The sequence below is a fragment of the Berghia stephanieae genome, chromosome 3, assembly GCF_034508935.2.
Source record: "Berghia stephanieae isolate SIO BIC M18660-M18661 chromosome 3, UCSD_Bste_1.3, whole genome shotgun sequence".
Classification (NCBI taxonomy): Eukaryota; Metazoa; Mollusca; class Gastropoda; order Nudibranchia; family Aeolidiidae; genus Berghia; species Berghia stephanieae.
In genome coordinates this window covers 96,297,005-96,315,232 of record NC_088362.1, presented here as the reverse complement: position 1 = coordinate 96,315,232, position 18,228 = coordinate 96,297,005, and the positions used below count along the sequence as shown (strand labels likewise).

Here is an 18,228-nt window from a genome sequence, read left to right as displayed (position 1 = left end):
GTTCATTTATGTCATGAATATTTGAACAACTAATTACCCAGCGTTTATAAAATAAAATAAATTCTATTCTATTTTCACCTTCCCTCATAGTGCAAGAACTACATGGAAAGTTGCATTCCGTGGAAGACGAAGTGCTGCGGCTCTATGACGTGTATGAACTTGGCGGAGGGATATTGTCTCTACCCTTTGGAATCCTGTCATTGCCAGAAAACCGGAAGAATGGATATTTTCTGATTTAGACTGTTTAATAATTAAACGTGTCGTTAAAAAATGAACACGTTTTTATGTGTGACTTTTTAAATTTCTTTTGTTTTCTTTCTTTGTAACGAAATCATTGTAATTATTAAATTGTTAATCCCTGAAACAAAATTAAATATCAAATATCCCGGGGCAGCGTGGCTCAGCGGTACGGTCTTTGCTTCCTACCCGAAAGGCATCGAGTTCGATTACCCGCCGCTTCGCTGTGTGGCCTTGAGTAAGTCACCTCGCCTTAGCTCATTTGAGGCGCTGCACTGCGGCTGACGCCTGGGTTATTCCAGTCTTCCCTTGGAATAAACCCTTGATACAAATTTCCCCTATGGGATGAATAAAGGGAATTTTTAAAATTTTTAATTTAATTTAATTTAATTTTATAAATAATCAAATATACAATCGTTATCTCAACAATAGGGCATCGAATCATTTTATGAATTTATGCAAAGTTGAATGTGGTTAGTAAATGGATAGAAGACAACAATGGCTCTGTGGCCTTAGGTTAGGACGTTATATACGTTACCCAGATAAATTAAAATGTTAATTTGTCACCGACCACAGCCTGGGACGGATGTCGTTAGAGCTCCAGCACCAAAAAGGAGTCTAACTTTCGACTTGATCAGTATGAAATAGAGATTTGGTTCTTTTTGACTGACATTGGAAATAAATGCAACACCGTGAAGGCATTTGGGACTGTGAACCAATGGAAGTGTCGCAACAAGAAATCAACAACAAAACACTGAGCTTTTACATAGAGATACATCCACGAACTGAAGCTCAAAGTGCTTTACGAGCCAAGACAAATATTTAACATCTCGAACAAAATATAATAATAATAATAATAAAAATAATAATAATAATAATAATAATAATAATAATAATAATAATAATAATAATAATAATAATAATAATAATGATGATGATGATGATGATGATGATGATGATGATGATGATGATGATGATGATGATGATGATAATTATGATAATAATAATAATAATAATAATAATAATAATAATAATAATGATAATAGTAATCATGATAATAATAATAATAATAATAATAATAATAATAATAATAATAATAATAATAATAATAATAATAACAATAATAATAATAATAATTATAATAATAATAACAATAATAATAATAATAATAATAATAATAATAATAATAATAATAATAGAGATAACATCACAACTGAATCAAAGTTATAAAAGAAAATAAAAATAATATATAATAAAATAATAATAATAATGATATGATAGATAGATGATAATAATGAATAATATATATATAATATGATAATATAATGATATAATAATAATAATAATAATAATAATAATAATAATAATAATAATAATAATAATAATAATAATAATATATATGAATATATAATGATGAATAGTAATATGATAATAATAATAATAATAATAATAATAATAATAATAATAATAATAATAATAATAATAATAATAAATAATAATAATAATAATAATAATAATAATAATAATAATAATAATAATAATAATAAATAATAATAATAATAATATATAATAATAATAATAATAATAATAATAATAATAATATAATAATAATAATAATAATAATAATAATAATAATTAATAATAATAATAATAATAATAATAATAATGAATTTTCTTGACGAATAAAGCGAATTTTATTTTACTCATTATTTTCATAATTGGTTTTAAAAATAAGAAATACTCATTTTTAATTTATATCGGAGTATGGTGAGCAATTTGGGGACCCCGATAGCTCAGTTGGTAGAGCACTTGCTTCACGACACTAAGAGACCGAGACCTCCCCGGTAGAAACATCTAGATTTTTTTCAGACCACCCTGTCCACCCAGTAGTGATTGGGCGGCTGGGTTGTTAGATCTGGCGGAAAGAACTTTGCGATATACTAGCGTCCTAACCAAAGGGTAACAAGCAATTTCTATTGTCTGTTTCAGCCTTAAAAACCGGGATAAACTCTGGCTCCAGGGGTCTAACGATTCTGAAGGACTACTTTATTTTTAGCTGAGCAAATCTAATAGTAAAGAAGTCTTCCAAAGATTTAACGTTGCGCCCCCACCTGCAGGACTAAATACCTTCAACATTCACACTTCAAGCCGAGTGCCTGCCAAGACTACCAGACTACCAGATGATGTTTTGTAGTTGTTGGTGATTGTCAGAAAGGTCATAAAGTAGATGACTGCACCGTTTAAAAATTCTATTTCGAATTCGCATGCTCTTCCAAGTACCTATCAGCCAGTAAGATTTAAAGTTAGCTTTTATACCGCAGCCTCTGTCATTCGCCTTCTCTGTCTACCCGTACAAAGTCAATCCTGTTCATTAATTGATGTCATCCAGCCACACAGTTAGCCGGTAGAATATAAAAACGTGATGTGTAAAAGTGAAAACAATATCTTCACAAAATGTCAAATAAATGTGATCTTTCGTCCTCGTATTGGAGTCTAGACGTGCTTAAATAGTGTCTGGCGTCTCACTGGATTTCACGTCATAGTTTAAAAAAAAAATTTTAAAAATTGAGCTTTATTAAGCGCAATATCCACTAAACGTGCTCAAAGCGCTTTACAAGGGGTCCCTGGTCAACAACAACATTTAACATGTAGGACGGGACATGCCGCCTGTTAGGCGATATTGCACTTTTTCGGACAAAGAAAACGCTGTTAACGGTCAGGTACTCATTTTACATCTGAGTACGGTGAGAGAATGTGAGTAAAGAGGCTTTTCTTAGGACTCAACTATGCGCCGAGCGCGAAGCTCGAACCCAGGACCTTCCGATCCGAAAGCGAGTGTCATACCACAAGACCACATAGCCGCACATTTTAACTGTTTTTGTTGTTGGCTGAAGAAGGGTTTTGAGCTCGATATATTGGTCCTTTTTATGAAGCTGTTATATTCATTTTTCTAAATTTCTGTTGGAAAAGCCAACCTGGGCGAGGACAAAAGAAATATGAAGTAGAATGAGATAACACAAAGCAGGGTCTTCCTTCGAGGTCGTAATTGGATTCAATAGTCTGATGTCACGTCGCCCAGCAACGGCGGCCATCGTGGTTCTAAACATAGAAAATCGGTACTTTTTATTCTTCATGCTGGCTAGAACTTTTCATATGTCATGTGATCAGAATGTATAAAAGTCAAAACATGATCATGTTTATCATGTTTTTCTCCTCTGGATACACTTTTATGCTCGTCGAAGAAATATTTCATAAGGGCGTCCGCCATTGTTCCGATCGTTTAGAGCCAGTAACTAAGTTACTATGCGTCATTACGAGGGATGTGACGGCATGACTGTTGAAGCCAATTCCCTGTTCACTGATGGTTGGATGATATACAGGAAAGAAGATGACGTCATTTAGCTCTTTGTTATTATTTTTAGACAGCCCTGTCGTGATTAGTTCTCACTAAATTATATCAATCAGACTGTAAATGTAAGGAAATTGACGTTATTCAGTTTTTTGTAATTGGTAAATTACGTTAAAAGTCCAGGGAGTCAAATCTGGCCTCCGTAAAGTTATGGCCTGGTACTGATCAAAAAATGACGTCAAAATACCAGTCTTTTGCCACAAAATAAAACAAAACGTGAGTTGAATTCAATAGTTCAACCAATGAAATGACTTGTTTCCATGAGCTCTACTAACGACAAAGACGGTGCAAAAAACAAATAATGAGGTCAAACTGCCAGTCCTTTTGGATTTCAGTATCAGGCTATAGATAGTATGCAGATGGCGTCACTCAGGCTTTTGTTATTGTTTTTGCCATCCGCGTTTGTGAGTTGTTCTCACTAAACTGTATTAACCAGACTATAAAAGTTCATGGTTACACAGAGTTTGTGTGTTGGTCCGTTTTACTTCCGGATGGCAATGTTGTGAACTCCTTGGCCAAGCGCATTCTATCTATAACATAACGATGGCTACGGTCAAACAGGGGATGGCTCGACACTTGTACGACCGCCCGCACACCTCTCTTTGTCTCTCATCCTGGCAGGAAGGTTCCGTGCCATGAAACGTGTGTGGCTTAATAATACCGTGATATTTTTATTCTCTATTTTGATTTGACAATGGGAAAATTCTATAGATAGTATGCGCTTGGCTGAGAAGCTCATAATATTGCCATCCGGAAGTATAACGGACCAACACACAAAACTGTTTGTATCCATGAACGTGTATAGTCGGGTTAATACAGTTCAGTGAGCATTACTCATAAACGCGGATGGCAAAAAACAATAACAAAGACCTGAGTGACGTCATCTTTGAACTATCTATATTAACTTTCCATGTGCTCGAGGTCATTGGTCACATTGCAAAATTTGCTCAAAGTGACCCACTTAGTGAAAAGTGTTCATAGCTTTATAAATATCTATCATCACGATTGGTCACTTGGTTCAGCTTGACACATGGGTATGTTTATAACATTTGTAAACAAAGCAGTGTGTTTACATTAGTTAAGAAATATCCAATCGTTGGACAGCAACAAATCATGTGATTGATGACCTGCTTTTACGAAAACATGAATATAGATCGCTCCCATTCTCTATTCCCTTTTCTCTCTCTCATTATTGGTCAAAACATACAAGAACAGATGCCAACATGCACAAATGGGGGCTCCAAGAATCACCAACATGCCCAAAGTGCAACCAAGCACCACAAGATGCAAACCACCTCGTACTAGATTGCCCAGAGACAAAACTGGAAGGGGGATTTGAAACCATCAACAAATGCGATGATGACTTCCGAACCTGGATTGATACCTTAAACATAGAAGTGTAGCCGAACGCTACTACTACCACTACTCTCTCATTATTAATGTTATAGATAGAATGCGCTTGGCCAAGGAGTTCACAACATTGCCATCCGGAAGTATAACGGCCCAACACACAAACTCTGTGTAACCATGAACTTTTATAGTCTGGTTAATACAGTTTAGTGAGAACAACTCACAAACGCGGATGGCAAAAACAATAACAAAGGCCTGAGTGACGTCATCTGCATACTATCTATATGTCCCCATAACACACGTATTCTGAGTCCATATTCAATAGAACAATATTGTTTGTCTGCCTTTGAGGACGTTAATATCGAATATTATTATCGCAATGATGACACGATTTGCATTAGGTTTTTAATCGTCTCTACCAGTCAAGAGTCTATGGAACTGCTAGGATAAGGTTTAATAATTATTGACTGTCTGGAAGTCATTTCTGTTCATCGACCAAAAAGTGATTTATCTAGACGTCTTGATCCATCAAAATGAAAGGACTGTAAACAAAAGGATATTCTTTTTGTTATTTTGGTTTATTGGGATGATTTTTATTTTTTTATAAATCATTTTTATAGATATCTGTTTTATACAGGAAATAAGGCTACAGGAAATGGAATTGGTATAATCCTGGATAAAGAACTTGCACAAAATGTTGTTCATGTCCAAAGGGTGTCCGACAGACTTATGTGGATCAAATTGTAGTCAATATGGTGCTACATAATACCGGAAACGACCGGTAACAAGCGGAAACGAGCGGAAACGAGCGGAAACGACGATGGTTCTGGAAAGTTGGCAGCAGTGGGGAGTGAACCAGGGACTCAGAGAAGTGTACACCAATGAGGAATGAACCTGGGACTATGGGAGGAGGATGTCAAAGGGAAATGAACCTGGGACTATGGGAGACGGGTACCAGTTGGGGGAGTTTCTGGTCATTTCCGCTCGTTTCCCACTGGTATCCATTTCCCATATTCACAGGTTCATTTCCATATGATATCCTCCTCCCATAGTCCCAGGTTTACTCCCCACTGGTGTACACTTTTCGGAGTCCCTGGTTCACTCCCAACTGCTGCCAACTTTCCATAACCGTCGTCGTTTCTGCTCGTTTCCGATCGTTTCCACTTGCTTCCGGAGGTTCCGGTCGTTTCCGGTCGCTTTTGGGATTACGTAGTACCCCCTTTCCCTCAGACAGGCTGTACGCAAGACAAGAAAGAGGAATTTTGGAAGGGGATTGATGAACAAATGAAAATGTGCGACAAGTCAGAAAGTTATCATCGGTGCCGACTTGAATGGGCACGTTAGAGAAAGCAATATCGGAGAGGAGAGATGGTTGAGAAGGTATGGATATGGCATCAGAAATGAAGAAGGCGAAGAACTTGTAAGATTTGCAACAAGGATGGGTCTGGCAATACTAAATACATATTGTGGAAAGAAAGATGAGTACAGACTGACGTATTCAAGTGGTGTGAGAAAGACACAAGTGGATTATCTGTTGTGCTGGAGGAGAAATTTGAAGTAAGTATCAAATTTTGGCAGTTTGCCGGGAGAGAGAGAGAGAGAGAGAGAGAGAGAGAGAGAGAGAGAGAGAGAGAGAGAGAGAGAGAGAGAGAGAAAATCGTTCCTGTCAATGTTTACGTCTCAAGGAAATCGAAATGGCGGCGGCTATGTTTACTTCCGACACAAAATTGCATCGCTATGTTCATCTTACTCCGCGATTTGTTGATTCAAGGCCTATTTTTGATTTAATATTGGATTAAACATGTTATGATGATTTAGAATTACAAAAATAACATTACTTCAACTTCAGATTGTACACTTCTGCTCATCATTTTCTTCTATCAATGTCAACTCAAGGAAAAGAAAATGGAGACAGTTATATTTATTCCCGAGATAATCTTCTTCGATTTAAGTACACTCATCCAATAATATGTGAGTAGGTGACAAGACGAATATACCATTGAATTAAACAAAAGTAATGACACACGCGTGTTAAAACAATTAAATATTTATTACGGACGATACAGACTATACCCGGACATACTTACAAACACATAGATACATTTTCAAACTACAAGGAACAACCGGTCATCTCAATTTTCGCACACATCCTTTCTTCACACGACACGAACAGGGACTGAACTAAAATCTACTAAACCCAGGCCCGTGAGCTTGATATTATTATTATTATTATTATTATTATTATTATTATTATTATTATTATTATTATTATTATTATTATTATTATTATTATTATTATTATTATTATTATTATTATATTATTATTATTATTATTATTATATTATTATTATTATTATTATTATTATTATTATATATTATTATTATTATTATTATTATTATTATTTATTATTATTATTATTATTATTATTTATTATTATTATTATTATTATTATTATTATTATCATTATTATTATTTATTATTTATTATTATATTTATTATTATTATTATTTGGCAACCGTAAAAAAAGAAGGAAGAAGAAGAAGGGATGACTTTTATCTGTAAGGGATACAACCGCTTGAATGTGACTTTTTGATAGAATATTTTTGGTTACGTCCCTTGCAAATAGATTGACCATAACGAACAAAAAATAATAAGTGTTGCTAAAAATAAAACCCCAACTATTTAGAGTATTTCCATGCACATACCATGTTCAATGCGCTTCACGATGTTTTATTGATTCCTCGGGCAGAGCATATACAACCATTTTCCCACTTAATACAGTACCAGTTCCCTGTTTGGCGTCCTTTTTGTGCTACCACTCTAACAATATCGGTCACTGCCTATAGTCAGGTACTCATTCATAACCGAATCGAGTTCTGTTACAAAAATATTTTCTTACTTTGTTACACGCAAAATCATGAACTATATATACACATGTGAGAATTTGGAAGTGTCATTATATATTTGGAGGAGTGATGTCTCTGTATATGATAGACATATCTTGTGAAGTAAGTCTGGTGGTAATTGTTTGAGAATACGAATATTTTAGTGAGAATCGTGACTTACTGTACGCTAGTCTATTGCAATGTACTGTCCGACAGATCTAACAGACCCAACTACCCAATCACTGCTGTTTGGCTGGGACAGGGAAGGGGGGGGGGGGGTCAGAAAAAATCTCGACTACACCGGGATCGATCATTGTCCCTTTGCGTGTGAAGCGAGTGCTCTGCCAACTGAGTTATCAGGGCCCCCGATGGCTATTTTATACAGATATAATTCTACGCCATTGATAATGAAATATTGACAAATAAAAAACCCTATTTGATGGCATTTGCTCTAATCCATCTCTAGTGAGGTACTTATTCATACCCGAATCGAGTCCTGTTACAAAATATTTATCTTACATTGTTACACGCAATAGCATGAACTATATATAGGGAATGAAATTAGCGGAAGAGTAGCGTCCCTTGATTGGACGACACCGTGGAGAAGTTATTTGTAAACAAATCTACTACAAGCCAAGCGCTCAAAATACAAAATTTATTATTCATATTTCTTTACAAAAATGCATAACGTTGATTATGATATACATTTTTGTACAGAAATATGAATAATAAATATTGTATTTGGAGTGCTTGGCTTGTAGTTGGTTTGTTTACAAATAACTTCTCCCCCGGTGACTTCCAATCAAGGGACGCTACTCTTCCGCTAATCTCATTTCATAGATACACATTTGAGAATTTGGATGTGTCATTATTACTTCGATATCAACAACCCTCAACTGCGTTCCATATGATGAACGGCTCAGCCCCTGGCCGGAATCCTCTGACCTCCCACGGTGGTTGGAGTGGTCACTTTTGCTGTGTCTTTTATTTATGACCCTTTCCATGTTGTTCTCTGTCGTTGTTGTGGATCAAGATGGCTCTGTTTTTTTTTTTTGTTCCTGACGGTTGTTAGTTAGCTTTGAGAGAAGCAGTCAAATGTTTAGTTCCTGTTTTTTTGAACATTGATAATTGAAATCATCACTATGTTTCTACTATTGCATATTTTAATTATTTTATTTAAAACATTTGGGTGTATCCTTCATAGCAGGATCTTTTGCTTTTGCCGGTACGGGACTTTAATGTTATATAAAAATAGGCATATTAGTGGATTTGTGGAATTCTCTATTCCTTATTTCAACCAGTCCACTTTGCCTGACTCTTTCTTTGGTGTTATCAACTTCAGATCTACACCTTTTCTTTAACGATCTCCTATTTCCTGACACTGCAATAACTAACAACGTTCGAAAATGCCATGAAACCCTAAAAATAGAACAAGGCTTAGTCCTATGATGCGCATGATCGTAAAACGAACAGCAGTGATCATTTTCCACCCTTTGGATTTGTCCCTAGTATTTTTCATCAGGTCAAACAGACACGTTACCTTATCACTAATGGCTGAAATGTGGTCAGAAACCTACTCGACTCTACCTTGGATCCTTTGCGTGTTAGGCGAGAGCGCTACCTCTTAGCCTATCAGAAATCCTCGTATGATTAATTGAGATTCTACTACATTGCCATAGTAAAGAATGATCTTAACAGAGATTTGCTAGAGGCCAATATTTCATTGCTGGAAGAATGCCAATTTGGGGTTTAAATCTTAATTAATATGTGAGTTCACAGTCGGGTCGTTTTACAATAATTATATCGTTTATGCCATTTTTGAATCCAGTGCAAACGTTTTAATGACGGATTGATGATCCGACAAAAGACCTTATCTCCCTAAGAGCATTGATACCAATACTTTCATTTTTATTTTGATAATATAACAATTACAATCATTAAAAGATCTGGGAAATGGCATTGTACCACACGAAATAGAAACGAACGTACAGTGTCCAGCTATCACCAGAGAAGCATGAGTGACGTAACTAAAAGCTGAACGTGTGATCGCCAAGGATGAAGAAGTCGTAAGGTCACTAGATCACACCAAGGTAACTGTAATAAATGAATGCTAGCGCTAAATTATTCAATGCCAAAAGACGCTTCAACATTCCTAACGTCACTTCCCTCGTAATGACGCATGGTAACTTAGTAACTGGCTCTAAACTATCGGAACAATGGCGGACATCCTTATGAAATATTTCTCCGACGAGCATAAAAGCGTATCGAGAGGGGAAAAAATATAAATCTGATCATGTTTTGACTTTTACACATTCTGATCACAAGACATATGAAAAGTTCTAGCCAGCATGAAGAATAAAAGGTACCTATTTTCTTTGTTTAGAACCACGATGGCCGCCGTTGCTGGGCGACGTGACATTAGACTATTGAATCCAATTAGTTTTTGTTTTGATATTTTATCGTAGAAATTGTCTCCCCTGCTGCCAACGAATCTATTCTCTGATTACTTGTCAGGACATTTAAAGAGCTAAAATTATTAGATATGTCATCTCTATTCAAAAGTTAAAGTTTTCTGTTGTACTTCGATAAAATGCATTCTTTATCTTTCTTTTTTTTGACGGGTAAATTGTACGCCATATAACGATATCTAGATTGAGATGAAACCCAAGTCCAAAAAATATAAACTGGCGCTTCTTAATCAGTTCACTGCACTACTTTGGAAAAACACGTATTTAAAAGTTTGACCAAAACACTCGGACTTCAAATGTCGAAGTCCCAGGTTTGAGAGTCTTTGCCAAGATGAGGCTCGTTTAAATCGATCGATATTTGAATGAAGAGTTTTCTGGCCAAATTTTAAAACTCGAGTTGGTCCAGAGTACGGTAGATAACTGGTTAAGAATATTGTTTACATCTTTAGAAGTCTCATTTCCAAAACTTTTTGATGAGTGGGGTGGGGGGGGGGGGGCATGTCAATCTTTCCCAATAACATAAAGTAAGACTTTTCTGGTCAAAACAAATAAAGGGCCTTTTGTCTTTTATTACGATGCTTATTGTTCTTCTATAAAGAGCAAACCAGAGGACGACATTTTAAGACGAGCTATTCGTTACCCAGCAATCGGACGATTTTTAATTTCATTTTCACCTCCCTTGTCAATATGGCCGAGAGTAAAATTCTAATCTTGGGTTCTGTCCCTTGGTACGATTTGGGCTGAAGACGGAAGTGTGAGGACCGAAGCAATCAGGGGCTTAATGTCAATGAATAATGTATGGATTTGACAAAACGATTCTTGATAAGGTCTTCTTGTGATAGTGTGGTCTTATATTGGGCAATCGGCTAGTATGGGTGAGCTGATAATACTCTTGGTGCTTGTGTATACGTTTGTGTGTGTGTGTGTGTGTGTGTGTGTGTGTGTTTGATTGGCAGTTGAGAGAGAGAGAGAGAGAGAGAGAGAGAGAGAGAGAGAGAGAGAGAGAGAGAGATCAAATTATGAATCGGGTCAGGTTTGTATGAACTTAACGTTTAAGAAAAACAACAAGACATTTCTTTGATTTTAAATAGATTTGTTTATAATGGCTCTGAAAGACACTACTTCATGTATCACAATAAAAATGGGGACATGTAATAATAATAAAGCTTATTTCTATAGAGCCCATTCTCGTTGATAAAAAGTCTCTAGGGCACAAAATTGTAAAACATCATTATTAACATTTTTGTACACACACCCATTTATACATGGGCGCGCGCTCACATACACACATACTCATACACACATTCACCAAAGTCCATATGCATACAGAGACGACAAATAGCTGTTAACATGAATTATTGAATAAAAATGATAATATTAAGACATTTAACAATAATGACAGATGAAGGGAGATTATATTATGTCATGACAATTCTGATGTAACAAAGGTATATCTTACAAAAAATATGATGTTTTATTTAAGTGAGCTTCTCATAAGATGATATTTTTATTTCTTTTTAAAAGATGACGGGGGAATCCACAACCCTGCTCCTGGCACTGAATGGTAAAGAATTCCAGACAGCGGGAGCAGCATGAATAAATGCACGATCAGCATAGGTCTTAGATTCTTTTTTAGGAACGCATAATCGTGATTGAGAGTTGGATCTTAAAAAGCGTGAGGAAGTGTAAGTATTTATCTAATCTGATATATAGGCTGGAGATTATAGCACATTACAGCAATTTTATACGTAATTCTAAATCTAACAGGGAGCCAATGTAAAGTCCAAAACAAAGGTGTGACATAATCACTTTTTTTCCTTTTCAAAACGAATTTTGTGGCTTGATTTTGAATATATTGCAGTTTGCTGAGAACATTATTTGGAATAGAATACATGACTATGTTACAGTAATCAAGTCTAGCAAACATCAAAGAAGAAATGAAGGTTTGAATGTGGCAAGCGTCCACTTCGCATCCCTGGAATACCTCGCTGGAGACCGATTGCAACAAGACGCACAACACCAACAACACTCTTTTATGATCAGGGTGGCAAAAGGATATCACCTCGGCCCTCACCATGCACAACTTTAAGATTGTTAGTTTCAACGCAGAAAGACTGTCATCAACAAAGCTAGAATTACTGTCCAACCTCAAGGCAAACATACTCTGTCTACAAGAGACGCACAAGACCGTGATACCAAACATACCTGGCATGCACCTAGTCGTACAACATGGCAGCGATTTTCACGGTAGTGACTTACAGCCAGTTTATGACAGTAAGTGAGGTGGAAATTCTCAAAATTGAAAACACACACTTCAATGTGATGTCTCTCTACAAACCTACACCAACGCCATTCAAGTGGCCAGATACATGCACCACTAGTGATGATTGTGATAGGTGACTTTAACAGCCACAGCACCAAATGGTGATACACTGATAACAACAAAGATGGAGATAGTGTTGAAAATGGGCTGACCAATATAATCTGACACTCCTCCATGATGCAAACGACAAACCATCATTTTTAAGTGATCGCTGGAGAAGAGGCTACTACCCAGACCTTGTATTTGTATCTTCCAGACATCCCCAAAACTTTCAGAAATCTGTCGAAAACCCCATACCAAAATTACAACACAGACCTATTACCAATGAGGTAGGGCCAGTCATAAGACCCCCAAAAAAGCAAACCTCTATCCAGATTGAATTTTCGGAAGGCAAACTGGGAAAAAATCTCGTCAGACATAAATGGCAGCATCAATACCATCGATCCGGTTCCCAAAAACTACGATCAGTTCCAGAAGCTTGTATGGAGAATTGCCAAAAAACACATACCTAGAGGCAGCAAGAAATCCTACACAACATGCCTACAAGACAGCACGACGCTTTATAAAGAGTATGTGGAGGTTTACGAAACAGATCCATTTGCTGAAGAAACTTGGTTCAACTTGGTGAAACCTTAATGACGTCCACTGCCGAAACAAAATCAGAAAGATTGAAGGAAATGATAACCAGCACAAACATGACCCACAACAGCAAGAAAGCCTGGTCAACTATGAAAAAACTAAATACAGAAAATAACAAACAAACCAGATTTGCAGCGGTGACACCAAACGATGTTTATTTCTTTTTAAAAGATGACGGGGGAATCCACAACCCTGCTCCTGGCACTGAATGGTAAAGAATTCCAGACAGCGGGAAAATGATGAAGAAGACAGGAAAAAAGAAGTTTAAAGAAAGAGAGAGAGAAATAAAAAAAAAAACCCAACTTATCAAAAATGGAAAACCATGACACAGAGAAAAGGGCAAACTTAGGGAAATGAAAAGGGAAATGGAAAAGATCGCCCAAGGAAGTGAACAGGAAGCAGACCCTTTCTGCATCGAAGAATTGGAATTAGCCCTTGAACATTCCAAACCCGGTAAATCGGCTGGTCTAGATGACATCACAACAGTAAATGATAAAGCATTTCGGTTCCTCAACAAAAAACTTGGTTACAAATTCTTATCAACAACTGTGTTGAATCGTGCCAAAACCAAAGCTTTGGGAGATCTGCAGATGGCATGAAATTTTGAGAATTACGTAGAGTGGGAAAGAGAAGAATAAGAAGAATGAGAAGAAGAAGAAGAAGAAGAAGAAGAAGAAGAAGAAGAAGAAGAAGAAGAAGAAGAAGAAGAAGAAGAAGAAGAAGAAGAAGAAGAAGAAGAAGAAGAAAGAAGAAGAAGAAAGAAGAAAGAAGAAGAAGAAGAAGAAAGAAGAAGAAGAAGAAAGAAGAAGAAGAAGAAGAAGAAGAAGAAGAAGAAGAAGAAGAAGAAAAAGAAGAAGAAGAAGAAGAAGAAGAAGAAGAAGAAGAAGAAGAAGAAGAAAAGGAAGAAAAAGAAGACCCCATCTTTTTCTCTCCCACACTTTCAATGTAAAGAATAACAGAACCTATTAATGGCAACAATCAGAAACGATCTGGTAAAGACAGAAATTGAGGTTGAAGGTGCAGAAAAGACAGCTAGAATACATTTGTCTTGAATCAACACCAGTCATTTACCCCCCCCCCCCCCCCCCCCCCCGACCTCCTTTTTATTGTTTCAATTTTGCAACTCGATACCCAATGGTATCGAATTCTTCTCTTTATTTTATTCATCAACCTTTTACAATGAATGGTATCGAAAACCAATAAATCACTGACAGGAGAAAGACAGACAGTCACACACACACAAACACACACACACACACACACACACAGATGGAGAGAAAGAGATAGAAAGAGAGAGAGTGAGAGAGAGCGAGAGAGAGATAGATAGATAGATAGAGAGAGAGAGAGAGAGAGAAGGAGAGAGGGATGAGTGAGAGATAAGCAGAAGAAAAAAGAAGGCGAAAAAAAAAAAACAGAGGAATAAGGAGAAGAAGAAAATGATGAAGAAGACAGGAAAAAAGAAGTTTAAAGAAAGAGAGAGAGAAATAAAAAAAAAAAAAAAAGAGAGAGAGAGAGAGAGAGAGAGAGAGAGAGAGAGAGAGAGAGAGAGAGAAGGAAAGAGAGATGAATGAATGATAAGCAGAAGAAAAAGAAGACAAAGAAAAACAGAAGAAGGAGGAGAAGAAGAAAATGTGAAGAAGAAGATAAGAAACAATAAGAAAAAAGACAAAGAAAAAAAGCGTAGAAAGAATTAAGAAAGAAAAGGAAGAGGAGGAACAGAAAATGTTGGAGGGGAGAAGGAGAGACAGAAGGAGGAGGAGGAGGAAATGAATAAATCAACAACAACAACAACAACAACAACAACAACAACAACAACAACAACAACAACAATAAGAACTTATAAAAGTCAATTAATCAATCGACTGTCCCACTTGACAAAACAAAACACAAAAACTAAATAATAAGAAAAAAAAAACTAAGCAAACCAAAATTCATCCTTTATAAGAAAAAAAGCAACCAAATAAAAAACAATAGTTACCCCGAAAGGAAAATAAATCTTACAATGACATTATCAACGGCTTTCTTTCATCACTTATTCTCCCATTTATGTGCTAAGAATCACAGCACATTTAAATATTTAATCAGAAACCTTTTATTCGCAACCCCATCCATGTATAGCCAGTTTTCTCGAAAAACAGAACTTGTAATGAATTATATATGAGGTTTGACTTCTTTGGCTTTTGTTATTAGCTTCGACCGTTTTAAAACAAGACGAAAAAGACAAATAGGTGGAAAATAGATATTTATTCAATAGGCGTAGAATGATGGAAAGCGTGGCTAAGAAATCTGCAGCCTACCGTAAATTTACAAACACGTTTAATTCATTTTGTACATACAATTGTTACTTGAGTAGTGGATTTATTAAATTACCAATTTGTCAAACATTTTAAATCTTACTAGTCTTTAGATTCAGACGTGTTGACAAATTGGCGGCCAGTTGATAATTTATCGATAATATGGAGTAAAAGTGTTTTGGTCAAAATATTTAAAAAGGCGATTTGTTAATGAAGTGATGGAAAGCTTGGTAAAGAAATCAGTAGTGAAAAGCTAGTTGATAAATGGCGTTTGTTAATGATCTTTTTGGAGACGTCATCGTCTTTGTTAAGACGTTTTCATATGTCTCATGACTAAATAGAGGAAAAACGTACTTTCAAGCGAGAAATCTGAAGTACACTGACAAAAAGTTATTTTATATTTCTTGGTCGGAATTATTAAACCTTGTATTAAGGTGATTCTCATCCTGTCAAATATTTCTAAACGTCAGACTTAAAATAACTCTTGGGTTATTATCAATAGCATTAGTGAAAAAGTCAGTGACCTAGTTAGTTTCGGTAAGTTCGGTTATTGATGAAATAGAAATATAATGAAAAATAAAGATGTTATGTGTTGTTTGTAACGATAGGGAAGGAATTTCATTGTGGACACGTTTGCGTTTCAATGATACGAGAAGCCTCTAGTAAAAAGAGATTTCCAGTTATGTGTTGAATATTTCATGGAGCGAATTAATTGTCCTTAGTTTGTCTGGTGAAAGACCATGAAACCTATGGTAGATTGTTTACCCTTAGCCATCATTTCTTACCTCCATTCCTGCAACTTGAAAGTCAATAAAACCACTATTGTGTAACTTTAAGTCTTTGTGTAAACTCTGCTGAAATGTAAGGCGGCCTTCTGATTGTATCAGGACAATATTAAAATAAAAGTAGAAAAAGGACGATACTGTCTCTTAACCAAATCAAAAGGACAAGCTTTAATTTAAAAAACAACAACAAACAAAACAAGAGTCAAACAAAAATAAAGCGAAGAGAAATAAGACAAAAAGACGAAATAATAGATTAATAAATACATCAAAAGCCGTACGTAAATAATAGATAAATTTAGTAAAGAGTTGTTTAAAAAAAAACAACTAAAAACTAAGTCATTCTCGTGCAGACAGTACCCTAAACCAGGTACATATTGACACCTTGTTTGACTGATATTTTTATATTTATATGCATATTGCGACACCCAATGTCTGTGATTTCAGGTTAAACCAGGGTTTGTTTTATCTTTTATTCTAAATAAAAAAAAAACATCCGATAAATATACGAGGATTGAAATATCAATTATGGCGGTGTTGTAATGTTGTTTGATTGACCACCGTTTTTCCATGTTCTTATTCCAATGCACGCTCTCTCTCTCTATCTCTCTCTCTCTCTCTTTCTCTCTCTCTCTCTCTCTACCGCTCTCTTTCCCTCTCTCTCTCCCTCTCTCTCTGTCCTCTCTCTATCTCTCTCTCCCCCGTCTCTCTCTCTCTTTCTCTCTCTCTCTACCTCTCTCTCTCCCCCCCCTCTCTCTCTCCCTCTCTCTCTCCCTCTCTCTCTCTCCCTCTCTCTCCCTCTCTCTCTCTCTCTCCCTCTCTCTCTCTCCCTCTCTCTACCGCTCTCTTTCCCTCTCTCTCTCCCTCTCTCTCTGTCCTCTCTCTATCTCTCTTCTCTCTCCCCTCCCTCTCTCTCTCTCCTCTCTCTCTCCTTTCTCTCCCTCCCCCTTCCCCCTCTCTCCCCCTCTCTCTCTCCCTCTCTCTCTGTGTCCTCTCTCTCTCTATCTCTCTCTCTCTCTCTCTATCTCTCTCTCTCTTCCAGTTCCATGCCTAACCAAGGTTTAGGAGGCTTCAATAAAGTTTGTCACTCTACACATCCCATCGGTCCATGTCTGTGATTTCTTCCACTTTTCAGCATTGTCGTTCTTTGCTTTTCTCAAGAACCTCTACCATTGGTCCCGCCACAAACCGAAAAGAATTCGTGCTTCTCTTTTTTGAGTGCTTGCATAAAGAAACCCTGTTGACTCACATCTATTGTCTTTAACAATTTGTATTATACACATCTTTTTTTTCGTGCCAATTTTTTTATTCTGACACTATCATATAAATATGTCAAATCTTTTCACGACTCCCAAATATCAAATTTCATAACTCCAATTAGTCAATGAGGTCTAATTTGATAAGACGAGATGTTTTGAAGCATCTGGAAATAATATAATTCTTTTTCATGTCTTCCCATCATCTGTTTTATACAAGGTGAGCAAATGATCCGAAGGGCACTTCCGGATTAAAAAAGCGTTGTCTTCAATAAACAAGGATTAAAACGTTCAATTTTGTCGGCTAAAAATAAATAAAATGTCTTTTATGCTTTCAAAATGGATATTAATGTATATACCCGTCGTGATTTTTGTCAAAGTCGGCTAGATCTATGTCAGAACGCTTTTGTGTACGGTGTTAAAAACTATGCGATGGTATCTTTTAAGGATCATACCGTTTTGTAAATGTCGGCATTGCGATTACCATCACGATGAGATTTACTAACCCTCTAACTGTTAGACAAATCAATGATTGGTTTTGACCTTGAACGAGAAAATATATAAATAGTCTTCAATTGTGCAAT

The 18,228-nt window shown here is 36.1% G+C and overlaps 1 protein-coding gene across 1 annotated transcript in view; it reads left to right on the top strand.

Annotated features, from left to right (window-relative positions):
- Positions 1-275, top strand: part of LOC144968919 (uncharacterized) — a 9,824-nt gene extending 9,549 nt beyond the window's left edge. The window contains exon 2 of the mRNA XM_078907770.1: positions 91-275. Coding sequence (XP_078763896.1) covers positions 91-234 — 144 coding nt within the window. The 3' untranslated portion in view covers positions 235-275. The remainder of the gene's footprint in view (positions 1-90) is intronic.
- The last annotated feature ends 17,953 nt before the right edge of the window (positions 276-18,228 follow it).